The sequence below is a fragment of the Macrosteles quadrilineatus genome, unplaced genomic scaffold (genome assembly GCF_028750875.1).
Source record: "Macrosteles quadrilineatus isolate MER2022 unplaced genomic scaffold, UCM_ALF_1.0 Scaffold_9__3_contigs__length_116548681, whole genome shotgun sequence".
In the NCBI taxonomy this organism is placed as follows: domain Eukaryota; kingdom Metazoa; phylum Arthropoda; class Insecta; order Hemiptera; family Cicadellidae; genus Macrosteles; species Macrosteles quadrilineatus.
Window position 1 is genome coordinate 66253979 of NW_026542602.1, and position 19106 is coordinate 66273084.

At 35.5% G+C, this 19106-nt stretch overlaps 1 protein-coding gene and 2 non-coding genes across 3 annotated transcripts; 1 reads left to right on the forward strand and 2 right to left on the reverse strand.

Moving 5' to 3' along the window:
* Positions 1-5920: 5920 nt before the first annotated feature.
* Positions 5921-5993, forward strand: Trnak-cuu (transfer RNA lysine (anticodon CUU)). The gene has a single exon. It is a non-coding gene; the product is annotated as a tRNA-Lys (tRNA).
* Positions 5994-7533: 1540 nt separating this feature from the next.
* Positions 7534-7605, reverse strand: Trnag-ucc (transfer RNA glycine (anticodon UCC)). The gene has a single exon. It is a non-coding gene; the product is annotated as a tRNA-Gly (tRNA).
* Positions 7606-9459: 1854 nt separating this feature from the next.
* Positions 9460-16828, reverse strand: LOC129002435 (uncharacterized). The gene is made up of 5 exons (XM_054430231.1): positions 16619-16828; positions 14210-14340; positions 13049-13208; positions 11475-11662; positions 9460-10029 (listed from the first exon to the last, which is right to left on the reverse strand). Exons 1-5 carry the CDS (start codon positions 16758-16760, stop codon positions 9844-9846), a joined length of 807 nt encoding a protein of 268 aa, XP_054286206.1. The 5' UTR covers positions 16761-16828; the 3' UTR covers positions 9460-9843.
* Positions 16829-19106: the final 2278 nt, after the last annotated feature.

Below are 19106 nucleotides of genomic sequence, written 5' to 3' on the forward strand. Positions count from 1 at the left end.
AAAATCAGTGAAAATGCTAAGTGATATGATTCTCAGTGATATATGTCTTAGCGTCAATGATGAAAACCATTGAAATTTCTCAGTGATGTTCTCAGTGATATTTGCCTCAGCGCCAATGATTAAAATCAGAACTCATTCTCATTGATATACACTCTGTTAAATGGTAAAATCCATCAGACTTGCTTCTCTCACAAAAGCGAGGACTACAAAGTCTGACTCAGATTGGCTACTTAGGATGGTAATGTGGCTAACATAAGTTTGACTTGTTGAAGTGTACTGCTTTAACTGCGAAGGTCAACTCACAAGGCGAAGCAGACAACGAATAATTAGACTTAAACATGAAGCCTGACAAATGAGCCAACATAAAACACACACGTGTAGCTATAATATATTATGTAAAAAAATATTATGTAAAATAATATGTAATATATTTTTATTAAAATTTCCAAAATAATCTGATTTGAAAATTCACAATTTTTTTAAAAACTAAACACTAGTTTTTAATTTTTTTTAATGTCTAAATTGTAATAATAGTTACAAAATAGTCTATTTAAATCACCTACAACATGTTAAGGTGTGGTTTTATAACTTTTTAAATCGGAACTACTTCTGGTGAAATCAGTAGACGGATTTGTCAGAAGTGTACCTTTAAAGTTTATGCTCTCTACTACTGCCAGTTATTTTATTTATTTTTTTTTTTTTTTGCGTGACGGATACAAAGAACGTACTGCTGCAGTATGACGAGAAATACAGAGTGTTTCAAAATGAATGTGCAGTTTTTTACATGTTTATCACTTGAGATCCAGCCGGCCAAGAATTTATAAGGAATTGGATAAAGCAAAGAATGGAGTTTCATTTTCGTATCTGCTGATTAATGTCTTTAATTATTTTGTACTAAAAAACTTTGTTTATTTTAATTATACTGTAGTCTTGTAATGAAAAATATTTGGATCCCGAAGAAAAATAATTTCGTGTTTTGGAATTTGCAAAATGTGAATCTATAATCAAAATCTGACGACAGATTCGACAACATTTAAATAAGGAACTACCGTGGTACAAACGAATTAATAAATGACATAGGAAGTTTGTGGAAACTGGTAGTGTGTGCAAGAATATGGTTCTACACAACCAAGTAGAAGAAAAGAAATAATGTTTTTTTTTTCATTTATAATCGTTATTTTAGACAACCTAATGCGGCTATGAGAGGGAAAAATATGTAGAAACACTAAAAAACAAGATCAGCTTTTTGAGGAAAGATAAGATATTTACAAAAGATTTTGATTATATCTAACTGTTGTGTAGATCGTGAGTACTTCATAATCTTCGTGAGTCGCCTGTAATGCTTCGCAATTGCTCGAATTCGAGCAACAGGTACACTAGTACTTGTAGTAATTTGAACTTGAATTCTTTATTTCGTTGGCCGCGAACACCAAATATAAAAGTAACAGATGTTTGTGTAAGGTAGTAAAACAATACAAAATAGTGCATTTCATTACTAGAAGGTGTCTATTTAACTTTACTGTATTACGAAACCTTTAAATGCAAAATACTTGTAGTAATTTTAACTTGAATTCTTTATTTCGTTGGCTGCGTACGCTAAATTTTGGCCGTAAAAGTTTAATTTTGATACTTGTTCTGTGTTATTTCACCTAATAACAACAGTACATTTAATTCCATCCAACATAATTTTTGTTGGAAATGCACAATGTTGAATTGTGTGTTCCAATTATTAAGTTGCAAATTACATTAATTAATTGTTGAATGAAATGCATAGGGGCATTTAATTCCATCCAACTGAATTTTCTGATTTGGTATATAACAAACTGTAAATTTCTTTTATTGATTGTAAATATCTACATCACTAGAAGCCTTTTTGTAGCAATTGATCATTTAAACACTGCAGTTACAAGTTTAATTTTAATATTTTGTTGTACCAATACACCAGACTGTTAATTAATATATAGGATTATATTTTAAACACATTTTTATAACATACTTGTCTCTTGTTACATTGGTTTAGTTTTTAATTTCGTATTTTATACTTAGTGTTTATCTGGTTTTTACATAACAAATTGTTATTTACTTTCACTTTGTATTTGCTTGTAAATAGGACACTACCAGAAGTTTTTTAGGTAAACATTATTTTAAACACTGCAGTTTTTTGTTTACCTTACACCAGACTGTAATTTAATTAAAGTAGGCCTATCATTATTTTTATACTACGTCTCTTGTTTAAATTATCTGAATGAATGTACTACGAATGTACATTCAGCTGTTAAACTACAATTCACACTTTAAACTGAAACAAGAGGTTCTACCCGTGAATTCACGGGTGAATAGAAACCACCATTAAATTAATTTAATCAACTTTGACTTTATATTTCATTTAAAGGGCCCAAGTTCGAGAAATTTTCATGTGAAAGTATGTTAAAGGCAGTGGAACCTTCATACCTTACGTCCTAAGGTTGGCCGAGGTTGTACCTGAACACGCAGCTCTCTTTCACGACATCTTTAATACTTTTCAATGAAATTGCGATCTGTTAAAGATCGGTGACAACCTCTTGGAACGAACAACATACATGGTTTGTTAATCTCATAGTCATCATGGTTCGAACACCTTTAGTTACTCACTTGTAACAAACAGCTATAAATAGCTTCACTGTCCATTCACCGCGACTCTTTTTAGAACGTAAAAGTAAATAATAAAATAAGTAAACAAAAATGTAAACTAGGGTGGTCTGCCGTTACACTTTAGACGCATAAATGAGCGAAACATTATTTAAAGATTGTCGATGGCTAAAACAGCTAACACCCTTCAATATGTTCCCTTTCAACAGATTCACCGTTTGTTTGCCCGATATTATTTCAATTCTAAAGAATGGCAAATTTATCTGATAGTTTATACTGCACCTTTGTAGTGAAACTGGCCATCCTGACCATTTGCTTGTACTTTGTAAATGGGCATAGCAGGATGTACTCGTGCAATCAACATTTGTTCTACAATCGTCATGTCAGTTAATTCGTTCGGGACACTTGACACATCCATATTATTTAACACCGTGAATTTAGTTGCATTTGAACGACAACGCGAACAAATCGGTGATTGGTTTGAAGCTGTAGTTGTTGGCGATGACAGTTAGTGCAAGTGTAACATTTTTGTGCATCTAATTCATGTTGGAATTGATTAGCTAACTGCCTATCATTATCAGCTTCTTCCGCCACTGCTTCATCTGGTTCCAAGGCGCCTTGATCTGGTTCTTCTTGTTCACGACGCCACTCTCTTACAATATTTGCATTATCGGTGCGACGACCAATATTACGACGTGGCCTTTGAGGCATGCTCAAAACAAATGTAGCAAAACTGTTACTTCCATTGATTAACTGTTACATTCCAACTTTAACCTATGATGAAAGTAAACATTGAAATTTAAACAAAACAGTTACAAACAATTATCATATGTTCATCTTATTTAAATGAAACGAGATAAACCCATATGTCATAAACCCAATATATTTTTCTTTCAACTTACATTAAAATAACAAGCGAAATTGCGTGACCCGTAAAATAAAATCCAGAAGGAAATTTGCAAATATTTTTTACCAAAACATTGTGCTCAGTATTCTTTAGCTGTTGGCCAAATTTCATATCAATTGGTCAAGCCATTACATTCTGATGCCCTTACAAAGAAGTTACAAAGTGAGGGAAAGTGAGCTTCGCTCAACAAACAAACTATATTGTCGATTGCATTGGCCAGCTGTTGTTCACTAAATTAATCAAATAATAACTTCCAAAACATGCAAGGCGTAGCCCTTTGAAAATCAGCCTGTGGGGCAGAGCCCTTAGGGAGTTCGTCCATATCAATACTTTTCGGCAAAATCTACACACTCTAAGCTTCATTTTGATATGCCATATGCCTATATTTTTATTTGGTAAATGGCCTTAACCGTTTACATAAAATTTGATTGTATCACTGTAATAATATAATACTAGTGGTCGTCCTGTGGTCGAAACTCGTATGCGTAGATTTTCCCTACGATGCACACGAGCTGGGAAAAAAGGTTTTAAAGAAACATGCTTGCCTATTAATATATAGATACTGTTGTATGGATAATATTTTTGTACTATTGAGTGGATGGATTCTTATGTAAACAAGCCTTGAAATCATATTAAGTGAGACTAATTCGTCAACGTTTGTGATTTATGAAAGCTATAGTGACAATAGGCGGATGGTGGCCCCACCTTCTGCAGTAGCCTATCTATAAAAGCTATAATGTATATACAAAACTATAATATCTATAACTAATATTATGATGGTCAATTTATACATATCCACTGTTTTTGTATCTTGAACTGAGGTGACACATATGTCGTCAAATCGTCGTTAAAATTGGTTAAAAACTGTTTAAATATACAACTTTTAGCACGGTGTTTGTAACTAAACCAGCCCAAACTTAGATTTAAATCAATCTAATACCTACTCTTGCTCTGGAGTGCTCTGGGGCTCAGGTCCTTCTTGGAAGTACCGTACCTAATCCTATTCATAGTTTTTGGCCAGCTTGCTGTGTCAAACACCCCATATCACTCCTTCCCTACTTCCCTCTTACCCACAAACTCTTATCAAATTTACCTATAGGGAATCTTTTGGGGACAGCAGACTCAGAGCTACCCACGTTCCCTATTGTTTGTTGCGGAGGGTAAGTTTCTCATAATCACCCCAGGCCGAAAGTCCTACACTCCTGTTACGATTGTCGTACATTATACTATCGATATGTCGAACTTTTGACAATAGTGCAACAATAAGTTACAACCGATAAAATCAATCGATAAATTTCGATACATTTGATTGCTTACAATCGAAGTTTACAACCGAATACAACAGCTGATTTTTACTCCCTAGGGTCTTAAAAAAGAGCTACTTTACTTACTTAGACCCGCAACGCATGTTTATAGTTCTATGCGCATAACGCGTGTATATGTCTAAACTGGGCCTTCCTATTGAAATTATTTTTGCATTCGGATTAGTAAAGTGCAAACAAATAAATATTTTAACGGGATTTTATTTCGCTAAACAAGCAAGTATTTACAGCATAAGTTTAGTAATGCAAGCATTTCAAGTAAGAATAATTTTGTATTCATTTGACTCAACAACCAAAGTTTATGTATAATTAGGGGAATCTCCACAGCCACTGGGGCGGAGCCCGAAAGGATCTTTGAGATATGAGTGTGTCGTTAATCGAGAACGTAAAAGGTATCATCAAACCAAATATCAGCTCAACCGACAGTAGTTAATGCGTGATTGAACTTCAAACTTATGTTTGCATAAAATTGTATTATATGTATATTAAATTTATAATTAATGTTTGTAAGCAGTTTAATTACAGTGCAAACTGTTTTAAGCCAATTAAAGTTTTCCCGGAATAATTTCCCAACAATGACCTTCCTCAAAACAACTTATCTTTAAAATCACATGGTGCACACTGCAAACTACCGTAGCAAAATGGAAGCAAAATGCGAAGTACTTGAATTCTGTCCACACGAAACAATAATATTTCCAGTAGGTTGAGGAAAGTTGATAATGAAAATTTATTGAAAACAGCAAAATTATCTCATCTAATTCAATTTTAATGCTTTATGAAGATTGCCGAAAACACTGTAAGGGATTTATTTATTTAATTTTAAAAGTTGGTTTTGCATGATAATCCTTTTAACTCTACAAAAATTGTGCAACCCCCATAGCTGTAAGTATTACGGTACAGTTTGAAGGTTATTGCAACTTTTGTGATTTTACCTATAAAATATCATAGTTACTTCCGCCACTTAAGAGTTGTTGGCAGGCTAATGTGGGAATTAGTTCAATTTTTAACACTAATAATTTATACAGTCTGGTCTTGTAACGCGATTAAGCGCGATTCCGTCAAGGCCCGGCTAGCTCAGTCGGTAGAGCATGAGACTCTTAATCTCAGGGTCGTGGGTTCGAGCCCCACGTTGGGCGGTTCACTTTTTGTCTGATATTGACCAGTATTAGGTTACCAGTGACATTATACTCAATACTTATTATCTATTTATTATTTATACATCACATAATTTTTATTATTTATTGCTTACATAATGCTTGCACTTACACCTGCAAGTTTATTATCCTGTTTAAAATTGTAATTACATACTTTGTTTCAAAGTTAATAAACTAATATTCAAAACGTGTAAAAATATTATGATGCATCCATCCTTCAATAAGGATCCACGTTAAAAAGAAGGAAGGTAGGAAAAAACTGATAGCAAATATAATAAATACATATCAAATAAAATAATATTCTTTTAATCAGAAAAAATGTGTTTTTGATAGTAAATGAAGATATTCGTATAATGGTATGGATGGAAGATGTAAAATATTAAGCTATCAGACCAATGCAACACTCCTCCTTTATTATTCTGTGTACAACTTATTATTAATCTTCAACTTCATCATCTCAAAAATACATTTCATTCATACATATATGATCAATGAGATAGGTACAACAAAGCCTACAATAACAATTTTGGAGAAAATAGTAAATTACAATCCCATCGGTGCCGATAACGTAGATCAAAGTTCTACAGTTTGCCGCTAGGAGCAGCACAAATCACGGGTCTTAGTAAGTAGTTATACATTTTACAACCAGAATCGCTGCTGTCGACGTCGTCTGATGGCATAATTAATTAATTGTGGAATGTAGAAAAGGGTTCACACTACATTCCAAAATTCCGTAATTCATTACCTCTCTAAGAACCAGTAAAGCAGATTTTGTTTCTATACAACACCAGCGCTGCAAAAATATGTTTAGCCCAGCATTCTTCCAATTATTCGGTAAATTATTAGCTCCTTTTTATAGGCTAAGCTAACTTTTTGAAAATAAAAGATAACTCAGGATTAATCATGACTAGTATTGTTCCTCTGAAGATAATATTTTGGTTATGACGGTTTAGTGCTCTCTAGAGCTGATTAAGGGCATTTTTTCAAGACGATGTTTTAAAAATAGTAACACATGCAAGTTTTCAAGAAGTTTATAGTCTATTTTATAGTCGAAGTTCATAGTTTATAGTCTGGAACTAAAACTTAATGCATTTCTAGGTATCGTAGTCATCGATATACTGTATAATACTTTACAAATTGTAGCATAGTAAAGTTAATAATGTAGACCGATTAATATTTTGGGAAATAATATAAATTTTACACATTGGGAATCGGGTGGGCCTCTGATAAATATTGCCGATACCTTGAAATGCCAGAGATTCTTAAATTCTTGTATCAATCACTTTTTATTGTCGTAAATTAAAATGTTTTTCTTCAATCTTGCAGAGGATAGAAAATTTAACGTGCCGGTCAGCGTCAGTCAAATATTTATGATCGGAAACAATAATTAATTTACTGTGTAAATGTTGGCCAAAACTCAATTCAGATTTGAAAAAAGCTGTCTGCATTATTTCTTTTTAAAATTATAAGATCTCATTTAAAAGGGAAGCAAGAAAAAATATCTGTGTGACAAAAAGTTTAGTGCGATGGCCGGGAATCGAACCCGGATCAACTGCTTGGAAGGCAACTATGCTGACCATTACACCACCATCGCACGGTGAAGGCAGTGGTATTTTCTAACAATATAAGTACACTTGTTTATGTTTTTACGAAATGTAAGTGCTATGTGTTTTTTATTCTCCAAACGGATGTAACTCATCCGCATATAGTTAATATGGGAATTTTTTATTTTAAGTTAACGGTTACACTTTTTTTATTTTTCTCTGTAACCGTTAGGCATACAAAAACGCTTCAACATACTAAATTATTTGTTTGTTTAATATTTACAATATATTTAAAGAAATTGAATAATTTCATTTTTTAGGGTGGAAAGTAAGAAAAACCCTTAAAACCTCTTATAAGACCACCGTTTCCATCCAATCATGCTGGTTTGTGAACTCATTTGTATGGACATAGGTTTACATGTAGGTACCAAACTTCATTAAAATCGGATTTGCTTGAGTTAAGTTATCACACTAACCTACACATATTTGAGTTACAAACATTTTATATAAATTTGAACAGAGGGTGTTTTTGGCTTCTGGGGAAATCGAAAGGAAAAAGTAAATCGGTCCCAGGTCCAGGTCATAACCATGAAACCTACGGTAACAGCTTGTTCCCTTATGGAAAATTCGCTAATGAGGTAGAAAAATTGAATTTTTGACACTAGCACAATCTGTAATAAGCTATAAGCTCGCCCATTAAAACATCTTTTGAGCCCTTTATTTTCAAAAACTCTTGCCTAAGCACAAAATGTACTACAACATTAATTCTCTCTTAAATCTATCTTTGTTCTTTGTGTTTCTCAGTTTGAAGGGTGTCTAACCACTTTCTGGTAACTGTTAGACCTAAAAATCAATTGTGTTGTGAATTGAATTGTATTGTGTTCATATACTAGGAACAGCGTTGGTGTAGTTCTCATTGCGTGAAGTAAAAAGCCACTGGTAAAGATCTCATTGTGTCGCATCGCAAACCAAAAACTTGATGTTTTGTAAATACCACACACTGTATAAATTTCTTGTTTTTATTCTTAACCATGATGACTACTGAAATGGTATGAGTGGTCGATCAAAAAACAACCAAAACTGTCTGCCCAATATCTACACGTAAGTACGTACTGAGCAAATATAACTTCTTAATCTGTTTTGCCCCACTATTGATGACAAAATAATTCAGAAAATAAATTGAACAACATTGTTAATAAACGACTTATATATTTTACTTATCATCTATTCGACATCAGGAACATTTTGGTTTAAAATTGTTATTCTCTTAAGCTATGTACAAATAAATGAGTACAACGGAGTCAGTCTTTCATAAACTTCCCATTGGGAGAAAGCGCTATCATAACAATAATATTTCTCTTGGAAAAGCACCACTGAATAAAACATCACTAATATGCAATATGTAAAAAAAAAACAATAAATTCTGAGAATACTTTAGACCTGTATTCAATTAAAATAGAAACAAGATTAAGAAATAACAACAGAATTTTCATAGTACAAAAAATGTGACATGACCTAGTGGCTAGAATGGTGAAAAATGTTACAACAATAATAGAATATGTACATGGATATTTTATACCCATTTTAACAGCAAATAATATGTCATTCATTTAAAAATTCTGCACTATACAAACATTTAAATAAATTTACAAGACTTTTAAACAAAAATAAGTACTATTAATGCAACCATAGACTCATTTGCACTCAGAGTAATTTTTGTGTAGGGGATATGAATGGACGAGTAGGAATGACAAACAACAATAAAATTAACATTCTATACTCTCTGTTCTATGATACACAACAACCACAGAGAAGTAGGGTACAGAAGTACGAAAACTTGCTTATAGGACGACCATGCGCTTTCATCTCTAGTGTTAGTTTGTGCCAGAAATATCCTTGTGATGAGCAATCAAGAGCCCATGCAGAAATTCCTATGGCACAGGGCACAGGTTTTTATCCATCATGAGCTTTGTAGTACATGATGGGGGTGTTGAACTTTGCTTTAGACACCAGCGACTAGTGCACCCCTTACATGTGCCAAGGATATTTCCTCTGTACCTTACTTTTCTATGAAAAAACTGAGTAAATCACAGATTTCTTACAACTCATCTTTCCTTGTGTCTTTTCACGCCTGTGGCGTTTTAACCATTTTTTTGCAAGGGAACAGTCCAAACCCTGTGCTATCGAACATAAACGGTTTGTTGGATAGCACCATTAATTAGCCCTCAATCGGCATCTTGGTAAACATCCTGCTTTGGATTCAATGCCTATCCAGACAAAGACTTGATTCAGTCATCATTAGGCTTAGGTTTCTCTTCCACTTCACTAGTTCCGAATGTGAAGAGGGGAGGGGCAGCCACAGTGCAAGTGTACAGCAGCTCTTGCATCTTTAGTCTGAACCACATCTTCGTCTGGAGAGGCATGGCCTTCATAGAGGGCAAGAAACTGATTAAGTAGTGGTAGTCGTCATCCACCTGCAACAGTAGAAGCTACTTTAAGTCTATGGAGCAACAATAACGCATACGGTATACAGATATCATGGATCTTTATTTTTTCAGATGTGAGCTGGATCGAAATACAACTGGAGGTAGCACTGGCACGGCAACTCTGCTAGAAAATCTAGATGCTTTACAATTTTGTTATGTTGGTACCAATTAGGGGAGTCAGGTGGTTTACTCATGGCTGTATGTATTTACAATCCCGCAATTTCCAATTATTAGTAATAACCGGTACCCTAGTTTATGTACTATGTATGTAACTTTATCCCTTAATAAAAAATGGCAGCGAATGTCTCGCACTTCTCTTATTCATTGCTACCAATAGTTGTATCTCTAGCCCAGTTCTTAAAACAACCCCTTGGCAATAGAGGCAACCATAGTACCATAGTAAGTGGCACCAATCAGTAAGAAACTGCCCCATCCCTCTTGTAGAGACATAGGTTGATAAATGAAATGTTTATGTTTAACACGTTCCCTGCAGCACGTCAAATGGCAGGCGTATCCCCAATGCGGCGCAGCCCGCAGCTTCGAACCCGATTGCCGCGCAGCCCACAGTGTCAAACAAACCCGATTGCCGCGTGTGATTGGCTTTCCAATTTTGGTCTATTGAATAGAAAATAACGTGCGGGGATGTCCTGCTTTACGACGAGAGTCGACGTAGTTTGCTAAACACCCATTGATAGCAGCACTGTTTGGAACGTAGCCGGTCCCATTGGAATTGTATTGTCCAATGGAGGGAAAAAGACAGGACAAAATGTTTCATTTTTAAGTTTGCCAGATGGGGATTTTAAGGGAAAATTTACTACCAACCTACACTACAACAAAATGCAAGTCACACACTACACGCTAACATGCTATAGGTCCGCTATCGACTGACGCTAGAGCAAAAAGGAGATAGACAACAGGCATTGCTGAGCGTTCCCGATCGGGTACGAACGCACCGTATGGGGGCCGAGCGCCATACCTGGTCGGGAACGGCCACACTCAACGTGTTTATATAATCTCATGCTAAGTGATTTTCTCTGGTACTTCTAATAGTAACCTCCTATGCACCTGATTAGTGTATTGGGAGCTAAGTATTTATTTAAAGTCAGTAATCTACCCACCTGACATTGTGTTTCATGCAGACGGTTGAATAAACAGAAAACATTTAAATTATGAGCTGGACGATAACTATAAGATGTGACTCAGAAGTTAAAATAACCCAAATGTGACACATTATATTATGAATGATCTTGCGTTCTGTGGAACACAGTAAATCTGCTGCTAGCCTCTCCAGAAGAATTTGAAGAAATATAAATAGGTGAACACTGAAGAGAATCTAAATTTCACTCTTAACAGTATACATGTTTTGTCTTTTTATAGTAGGCTACAGTTTTTTTCTTTTTAAAGGAGCTCTAGGTAAACATATTTTCCATCACCTGCACAGTTGGTTGGTGGTAGTAGCTGTTATAGAACTCTGTCGCTGTTCCTGACTCCCTCTTGCGTTTCCTCGGTGTTGGAGTCGGATGTGACTGAGGTTTCAGAAAGTGGTCTAATCTCTGGTAATCCGTGGGGATCATATCTGAGATGTTTTGAGGCAGGTCACCTCGTACAGCTGTATCCACACCTGTTACAGGTTTTAAGTCAAAGATAACACAGAGGAATATTAAAAATTGTACAGCTGTTTATGAGCATATAGTCTTTGATAACCAAAATAAAGCTTCAGCTAGTTTTAGAATTGAAATGGGTGTAGTTGAATTGACCCACCAATAAAACGCTGTTACCAAAATCAAAAGAGTCTACATGTATACAAAAAGGGTTGTCTCTGTAAAATCCCTTTTCCAGCTGTCCTAGGTAACCGATTATTACGATTGAGGTGATATTTTAAAGCTTATGATCTAGCGGAGAGACAAATGGTAACTAACAAAGTAATTGTTTAATTTATTTTTAAGGTTCAGGACATTATCAAAGACCAAGTGATGCTGATAAACTTTTTATAATGGGAATGTAAATTATAATTTAACCTCTTTAACCACAGACAGTTTGCAAAGAAGAGAAGAACAGTTGATGAAAACAAATTTTAAGTTGGCAAACATTTTGTTAAATGTAACCCGATTGAGGAAGGTATGATTGAGGTAGACTGGGACGGTGACGTCGTCCTGTAATCCAGCTACTAGGAGGTCACGAATTGTGGATATTTATATTCACGCACTGTGGATGCGATACTCTCTAGTGTGGATTAACGTCTGCACTAGTGAGTACTACGACTACCCGCAGTGCTATTCTGATTATTAGACCAATTTGTTAATTACAAGGCAAAAATGTGTCGGACTCCACTATAAACTGTAGGTCCCTTAGTTGCCATTGGCTATGTGCTATTAATTAATAGCTGCGTCAAAGGAACATGTGGGCCTTAGTCACAACAAGACTACAAGATCGGGCCACTCATCCTTCACTCATATTTGGGTTGAAATACGCAACTAGTGGCGTCCCCATCCTTAATAATTGATATAATTGAATTGATATATCACTCTATGTACATTTGTGAAGTGCAAGGAAGAGCCTGAGTGACAAGCATTGTGCGGAAATTCCTATCGCACAGTCCACATGGTCTTCTTCCACCGTGAGTGTTGTAATACATGATGGCGAGGAGGCGGTGTTGGACTTGGCCCTAGATACGAGCACTAGTACTAGGCACCACTTAAGTGTATTATTGATTATTTCCTCTGTGCCTTACTTCTCTGTGGCTAAATACATTTTTTCGCTATGACGTGAACCTGTGATTGTTTTTCACATTACTTCAGGCTAGACCTAGGGGTTGTGGCAATATCACTAAGATTAAATCTATTGGTTATTCAGCGGGATTTCAACACGAGACCTCAGGGACGAAAGTCCCACGCTCCAACCACTAGACCAGCTTGCTCCCTTAGCTAAATACAATTTTTTTGTCCTAGGACATTTTTTTTTTGCCCTGGCTACATTCATTAGTCCTGTAAGTCCGAAAGAGTCTCACCTCTATCATCCCCTTGGTTTTCCTCATCCTCATCATCAAAGTTCACAGGAGACACGGGAATTTCCAATGTTTCCTCGTTGTCATCCGAGTCGAGCTCCACTCCTGTTATATTCAGGTTTCGTAAAGTTTTCCGAGTAACGATCTGGTCTTTTAGGAATACCTGGAAACAAAATGATTTATTTCCTCGTAACAAAAATGTACTTCTTTCTTTATCTAAATGCACTTTATGGAATGAATGATCAAATGGTTTAACTACAGACTGTTTTGCTAAACCAAACTTAAAGAAATTTGAGTTTAATAGGAAATCATACATATTGTGACAATGCTGTTACCAGTGTGTGCTGGGGTTTTCTAAATTTTGGATCTGAAATTTTAATTAACAACCTTTAAAAGTAAAAATAAACCAAATCTCAAGATGAGATACTATATTACAGAGACAACTTAACTTGTAAACCTAGCTAACACTGTAATCAAACTGTAAATCAATTAAGAGTCTAATACCATAACCTCAGAGAGAGTAATAAAACAAAAAGACTTTTGTTTTATTACTCTGAGCCATAACATAACCATTGACTATTGGATACTGAAGTAGATGTCCCATCCATATAAGGGGTGCTGTTGCCAAATAAAAAAATAAATAACCGTAGTCTACAAGCCAGTCACAGAATGCGCTATTGACAAACGTTTTATTTTCTTTCTCAATTTTGTTGCTGATCAAGTTGGTGGGTAATCACAGTTGCTATTGTTCAGAATAAGTTGTTCCAATAGTTTGATGTGGTAAAAAATGTATGTTTATTTGACCAGAAATTAGTAATTTTGGTCAGCAAAATCTGCCGGTGGCTTATATCAACTATGGTCATTTTAATCCAAAAACTGGCGACAACTTTAACTTGGGGATCAGGTACGCGGTTTGCATCTAAAGCGCTTTGCGCCCCCTTTGCCCTTTCTTTGCCAGGGAAATTTTATCTTCCTTGCGCCCCCAATCAATCCTCAAACCACTTTATGAAGGGGACCCTGATGGAGGTGGAATATGTCTAGTTGTATCAATAGTCTACAATAGAATAAAGTTACAATGGAATAAAATTAATTTGGCAGAACTCCTACACCGGTTAAAAGCACTGTGACTGCAAATACCCAACAATACTGATCAGCTGATCTTACCATATCCTCAAAGTGTGACCACGGAGAAACAAATTCTTCAGGAAGAGAATCGCCAGCTTCCAATAAGATCTTTTTGACTTCATTTCTAAACATGTCTCGTAGATTTTTCCATCTTTTCCGCACCTTGTCCACTGAAAGAAACAAATAAATGTAATAAGATAAATAAGTTCTTTACTGAATAACTGAAGAATTCAGAAAAAAGAATAAAAAAAATTGTGTAAAGTATATTGTGTACGTTTACTGTGGAAAACTGGGAGATTAAATTGGCTCTAAGCATAAATATATACCTAGCAATATACCTAGCATGTAATCATTATACCTACCTAGGAAGTTGGAATAATGAAAAAACTGTTTTTTTCCTTTGACATCATAAAACATAATATGCAAATATTATTTTCAAAAGCTCTTCTTCTACATATTCCTCCTTAAAAATTAATTTGGATAACAGCATAAGAAGCAGGGCGACGGCCCAAGGTCTCAGCGATCCGGGATTTTCTTGATTTAGTGTCCAGTTGTCTCTGTGCTGTTTTGTTACACAAATAACTATATCTGAAATGTTTGCTCACAGTTACAGCTTTATTCACAGTCAAAACAATTTAAGTCAAAAATTACTTGGTGAAGTGGAAAACCATGCAAAAATTTTTAATTCAAGCAGATTACATAAAGAACAAATTTACATCTGACCGGGCCGGGGCCCTTCAGAGTACCGGGCCCCACCCTCTAGCCGGCCCTGATAAGAAGTACCATGGACTCAGGTTCGTTTAGGGTGAAAAAGCACCCTTAGTTCTGCAATCAGCTATGGTGCCCTCACCTCGGAATATAGAAATCAAAGTAAAGTACAAACTGTACAAATTGTATTTCTAGTATAAATGAGCCATTTCATAACAGGTATGATTGTTTTGAGGCATGATAGATGATAGATGACAAAATGATCTGATTATGACAGTCATAGTTTGAGGTTTGCCCCCTCCCCCTACTCCCACCACAACCACATCAGTTATTGAATACCACAGACATTGACACGAATACATACAGTAGAGTCTACAATAGCACAATTCGGAGGGTAGAACATACCATATATTTATTGTACACTATACGTGATGTATAAAACTAAACTATATTATATTTGAGTAGCCATCTTTTATAATTTATAGTTTGAGGAGGAAGATATTTAAATACACATTTATATTTGGGTTTTTTCTACCTATGGGCTAGCAGTAAAAAAAAAACATTCCACCATATATTAAACCTTCCTATTTCAAAATGTGGACGTGATATTTAACGATTCATGCCTATGCATATGTAATCAAAATCCAAAACCAAGCAAATAGAACGGATATAATCAGTTCTACGATGTGTTTTTCATACAATAACAATTAGGTGACCTTTGCATAGAATGTAGGTTTCAAAACGAATCTGACACTCAATAGAAATAGGTAGGCCTAAATTTTTATTTTCTAAAACTGGGTGTTTGGGTTTGGGTATAAATTTGCTGTGTATTTATGTACAGTATTTATTTCCTCCAACAAAATGCCTAACCAATACATAAAGGTAAGAAGAGACTTAGTTTACACATTTTGACACTTAAATAAGATTAAAGTGTTAATATAAGTCAGTGTAAAATTATTACTTAAAAAACTTGTTCACAATAATTTCAATTGTTCACGTGTCCGCCTCCATCAGTTTCTTTTAAAACTGATACAATTATAGATACCTCTAAACAAAATTAATTTAAATTAAACTGACAGTATCGGAAAAAGTAAAGTTTACTTTAAATATCACAAAGTTAAAAATAGCAACATCGATGCGAGGTACTGTAGTTCCCAAATGGCGCGATTAGCGCGGGTGTTAAAATCAGCTGACAGCCGTCAACAAAGTAACAATTTAACGTTTCCATGGCAACGCCACTGGAAGAGTCAAACTATTGCGCCTTTTTCTCCGCTTATCTTGGATTTAAGAAACAAACCAGTGTTGTAGTTTTTAAGTGATAATCTCATACATATTTTTGCAATTTTATCGTTATGCGTTTTCGTTTATTACATAAAAGAAATAATGGTTTGTAGCTAAGTTATTACCATTTGCCTAAATACTTTTTAACTCATTAGCCAACAATGTTGAGGCAACAATGGACATTTACTTCGAAGAAATTGAGCAAACCCTTCAAATTTTTAATAAATACAGTGTTGTTTGTTGATTACAAATGCGATTTTCGAATATTTGTAAATAATTAAAAACTCAATTAGAAAATTCATGTGGTTAATTGACGTTTTCCAGTAATGTAACCCCGCATTTTGTTGAAATAAAAATTCCTGATTTTTGATTCATTAACAAATTGTAGGCAAAAGTTTAAACATATACAATATATACAACCAAATCCTCAAACTGTTTTATTTATTTCTAAAAACTTACGCGGTCGGTCTAATTCAGCAGCCACTTCATCCCATAGCAGTTTGACGACATCTCGGTTCTTGTAGTTGTAGTCCTTCTGGTCCCAGATGGGTGGTCTGTCACGCACCAGAGCGATCAGCTTGGTAACGTCCATCTTGCACATGGTAGGTCCAGGAAGTAGAGAGTGGCACAGGAGACGGACAAACGGACAGTGGACGGCGCGTCCTATCGCTCAATACTGTCGCCGCCCGCTCTACCCGCCTACACTGTTGCCGCTTGGTGCAGGCGAGTCGCCTACAATGTTGCCGGTGTCACCGCCCGCGCGTCACCGGGCGGGCAGCGGTCACCGCGATTTTGGAAATGTTAAAATTTTGTTTGTTGAGTAATAATTGTTTCTTCGCTTGTGAGTTAAGGTAGCGGTCAACAGGAGTTTTCAAGAAGGATTTAGGAATTGTCAAAATTTAACTATTCTGTGAAAATAACTAGATATGTTAGAAACGGAGGATTTCAAGGACATTCCCCGACATTACTTTTATGGAATTGTTATTGAAATAATGTGGAAATCAGCTGAACAGTGAACAATTTTAAAATAACATAACCTGTTGCACAACGTTAACACGTTTAATGTAAAACTCTTTTTAAATACTTTTTTTTAAATCGCTATAATTAGCAATAATGTACATTAAACTGTAGAGAACCTGTAGCCATAATCAAGTATAATATGCAAGCTAATTGAGTAAATAAAATTATAAAACAAACGTGAACCCCAAACAGAACAATATTAGCTTATTCAAATGCATAACACCTTACTTTACAGCACATCACAACTACTTTAAAATGTACGAGGCTCCTTCCAGATTAAACAATTCTATAATCTCTAGACTAGTTAGGCTTCCACGGTCACGGCGGATGGTCGAATCATCTTGGTGATCACGTCGTTGAAAGAGTGAGAATATAGGCGAGCGTTGAATAGTACGTAGTAATAGGAGTTCGCCCTGAAGATGGGTACCGGTAGATGCTACGTATCCGAAACGTCCGGAACTCTTCAACGATGCAGTCCATCGTGGAGACCTATATTTGGCACAGTTCTTGTTTCACGTAGTACACAATACTGTATGTGTTTTTGAATAATTATGGGCTAATCATGAGTTTGTATGCCATAGTTTTGGATGTTCCATGAAGTAGCCTATAATTAATAAGAAATATGCAGTAAGACACCAAAAAATACTCTTGTAAGTCATTTTGTACAATTGCTGTAAATTCTAGTAGAATACGATTTCATAGTATTATCAACAAGCTTCTCAGAAACGCTTAACCTGCCAAAGATGTGAATTACCTTGAAGTACATTGCAGATGTACCAGAAACAATAACATAACAGATTCTGTGAAACAGTCAGTTGTTTTTAACTGGATAAACAGGATTTTCTGTCGTGACGCCAACATGGAGTCGGATACATCGCAACTGATTACCATTATATTCCTAAAATGGTACATAATGTGAACCTTGGTTAAGGACGTGTTTTATTTTGCCTTATCGACCATCGTAATAGCTATTTGTTTACAGATTTTTAATGAGCTTGCCTAAAAGAATAATTAACAAGAAAAAATAATTAGACAAAATCATGATAATAACTGTCTCATAGGCTATTATGTTCGTAAAAAGAATGCAATCAACAAATACGTTCTAGTCTAACTTCATTTTGCGACTTTGTTCCAAGTTTTTATTTAGACCATTTTCCATTTTGTGCAAAGGCCTCAAACGTGACTACTTTTGTAATGTTTACAGTTGTTGAACTCCACCTATCGGAATCAATCGTAACACATTCGGATGGTAAACAGTTCTGATAGGTGCTGTAGTTGGATTTTACCGAATTTTAGGATATTTGATAAGAAATAGGCCGAATTGGACCAAGTTTTTACCATCAGTCAAATCGCAGAACGTGTCTGCTAAGGTTTCGTGACTGATACATTCACGCTACGCTGCGATCATGACGATGATGATGTCTACTAGTAACGATAATTATGTTCGATATTTTGCCACGATCGCAAAAAACATGATGTGTCCGGGACCGCGGGAGATGAGCATACTTTGCCGTAATCACAGCTTCTGCCCTTTTAATAACGATTCTTAATAATGTAGTTTTAGGTGTTAAATATTCTATTTGTAAACGATTCGGATAATCGGGTTTTTGGAGAATCGACGATTCGGATAATCGGTTATTCGGATAATCGGTTATTCGGATAATCGACGATTCGGATAACCGGTGACTCTGGTAGGTGGAGTTCGGATAGTTAGAGTTCTACATGTGCGGTCCAAAACCACAGGAATAGAATCCGGCGCATTGCAATTGCAAACAGATAATTAGGTGCTTTGGACAAATAATTGCTACCGATTTACTTATTCCCCAGTAGTCAACCATGTCGTGTCGTTTCGTGTCGTGTCACTTCTCGTGTACCCGTGTACTCCTACTCCGTGTTCCCACTTTCACCTCTTTGTGAGTTGCCGTTT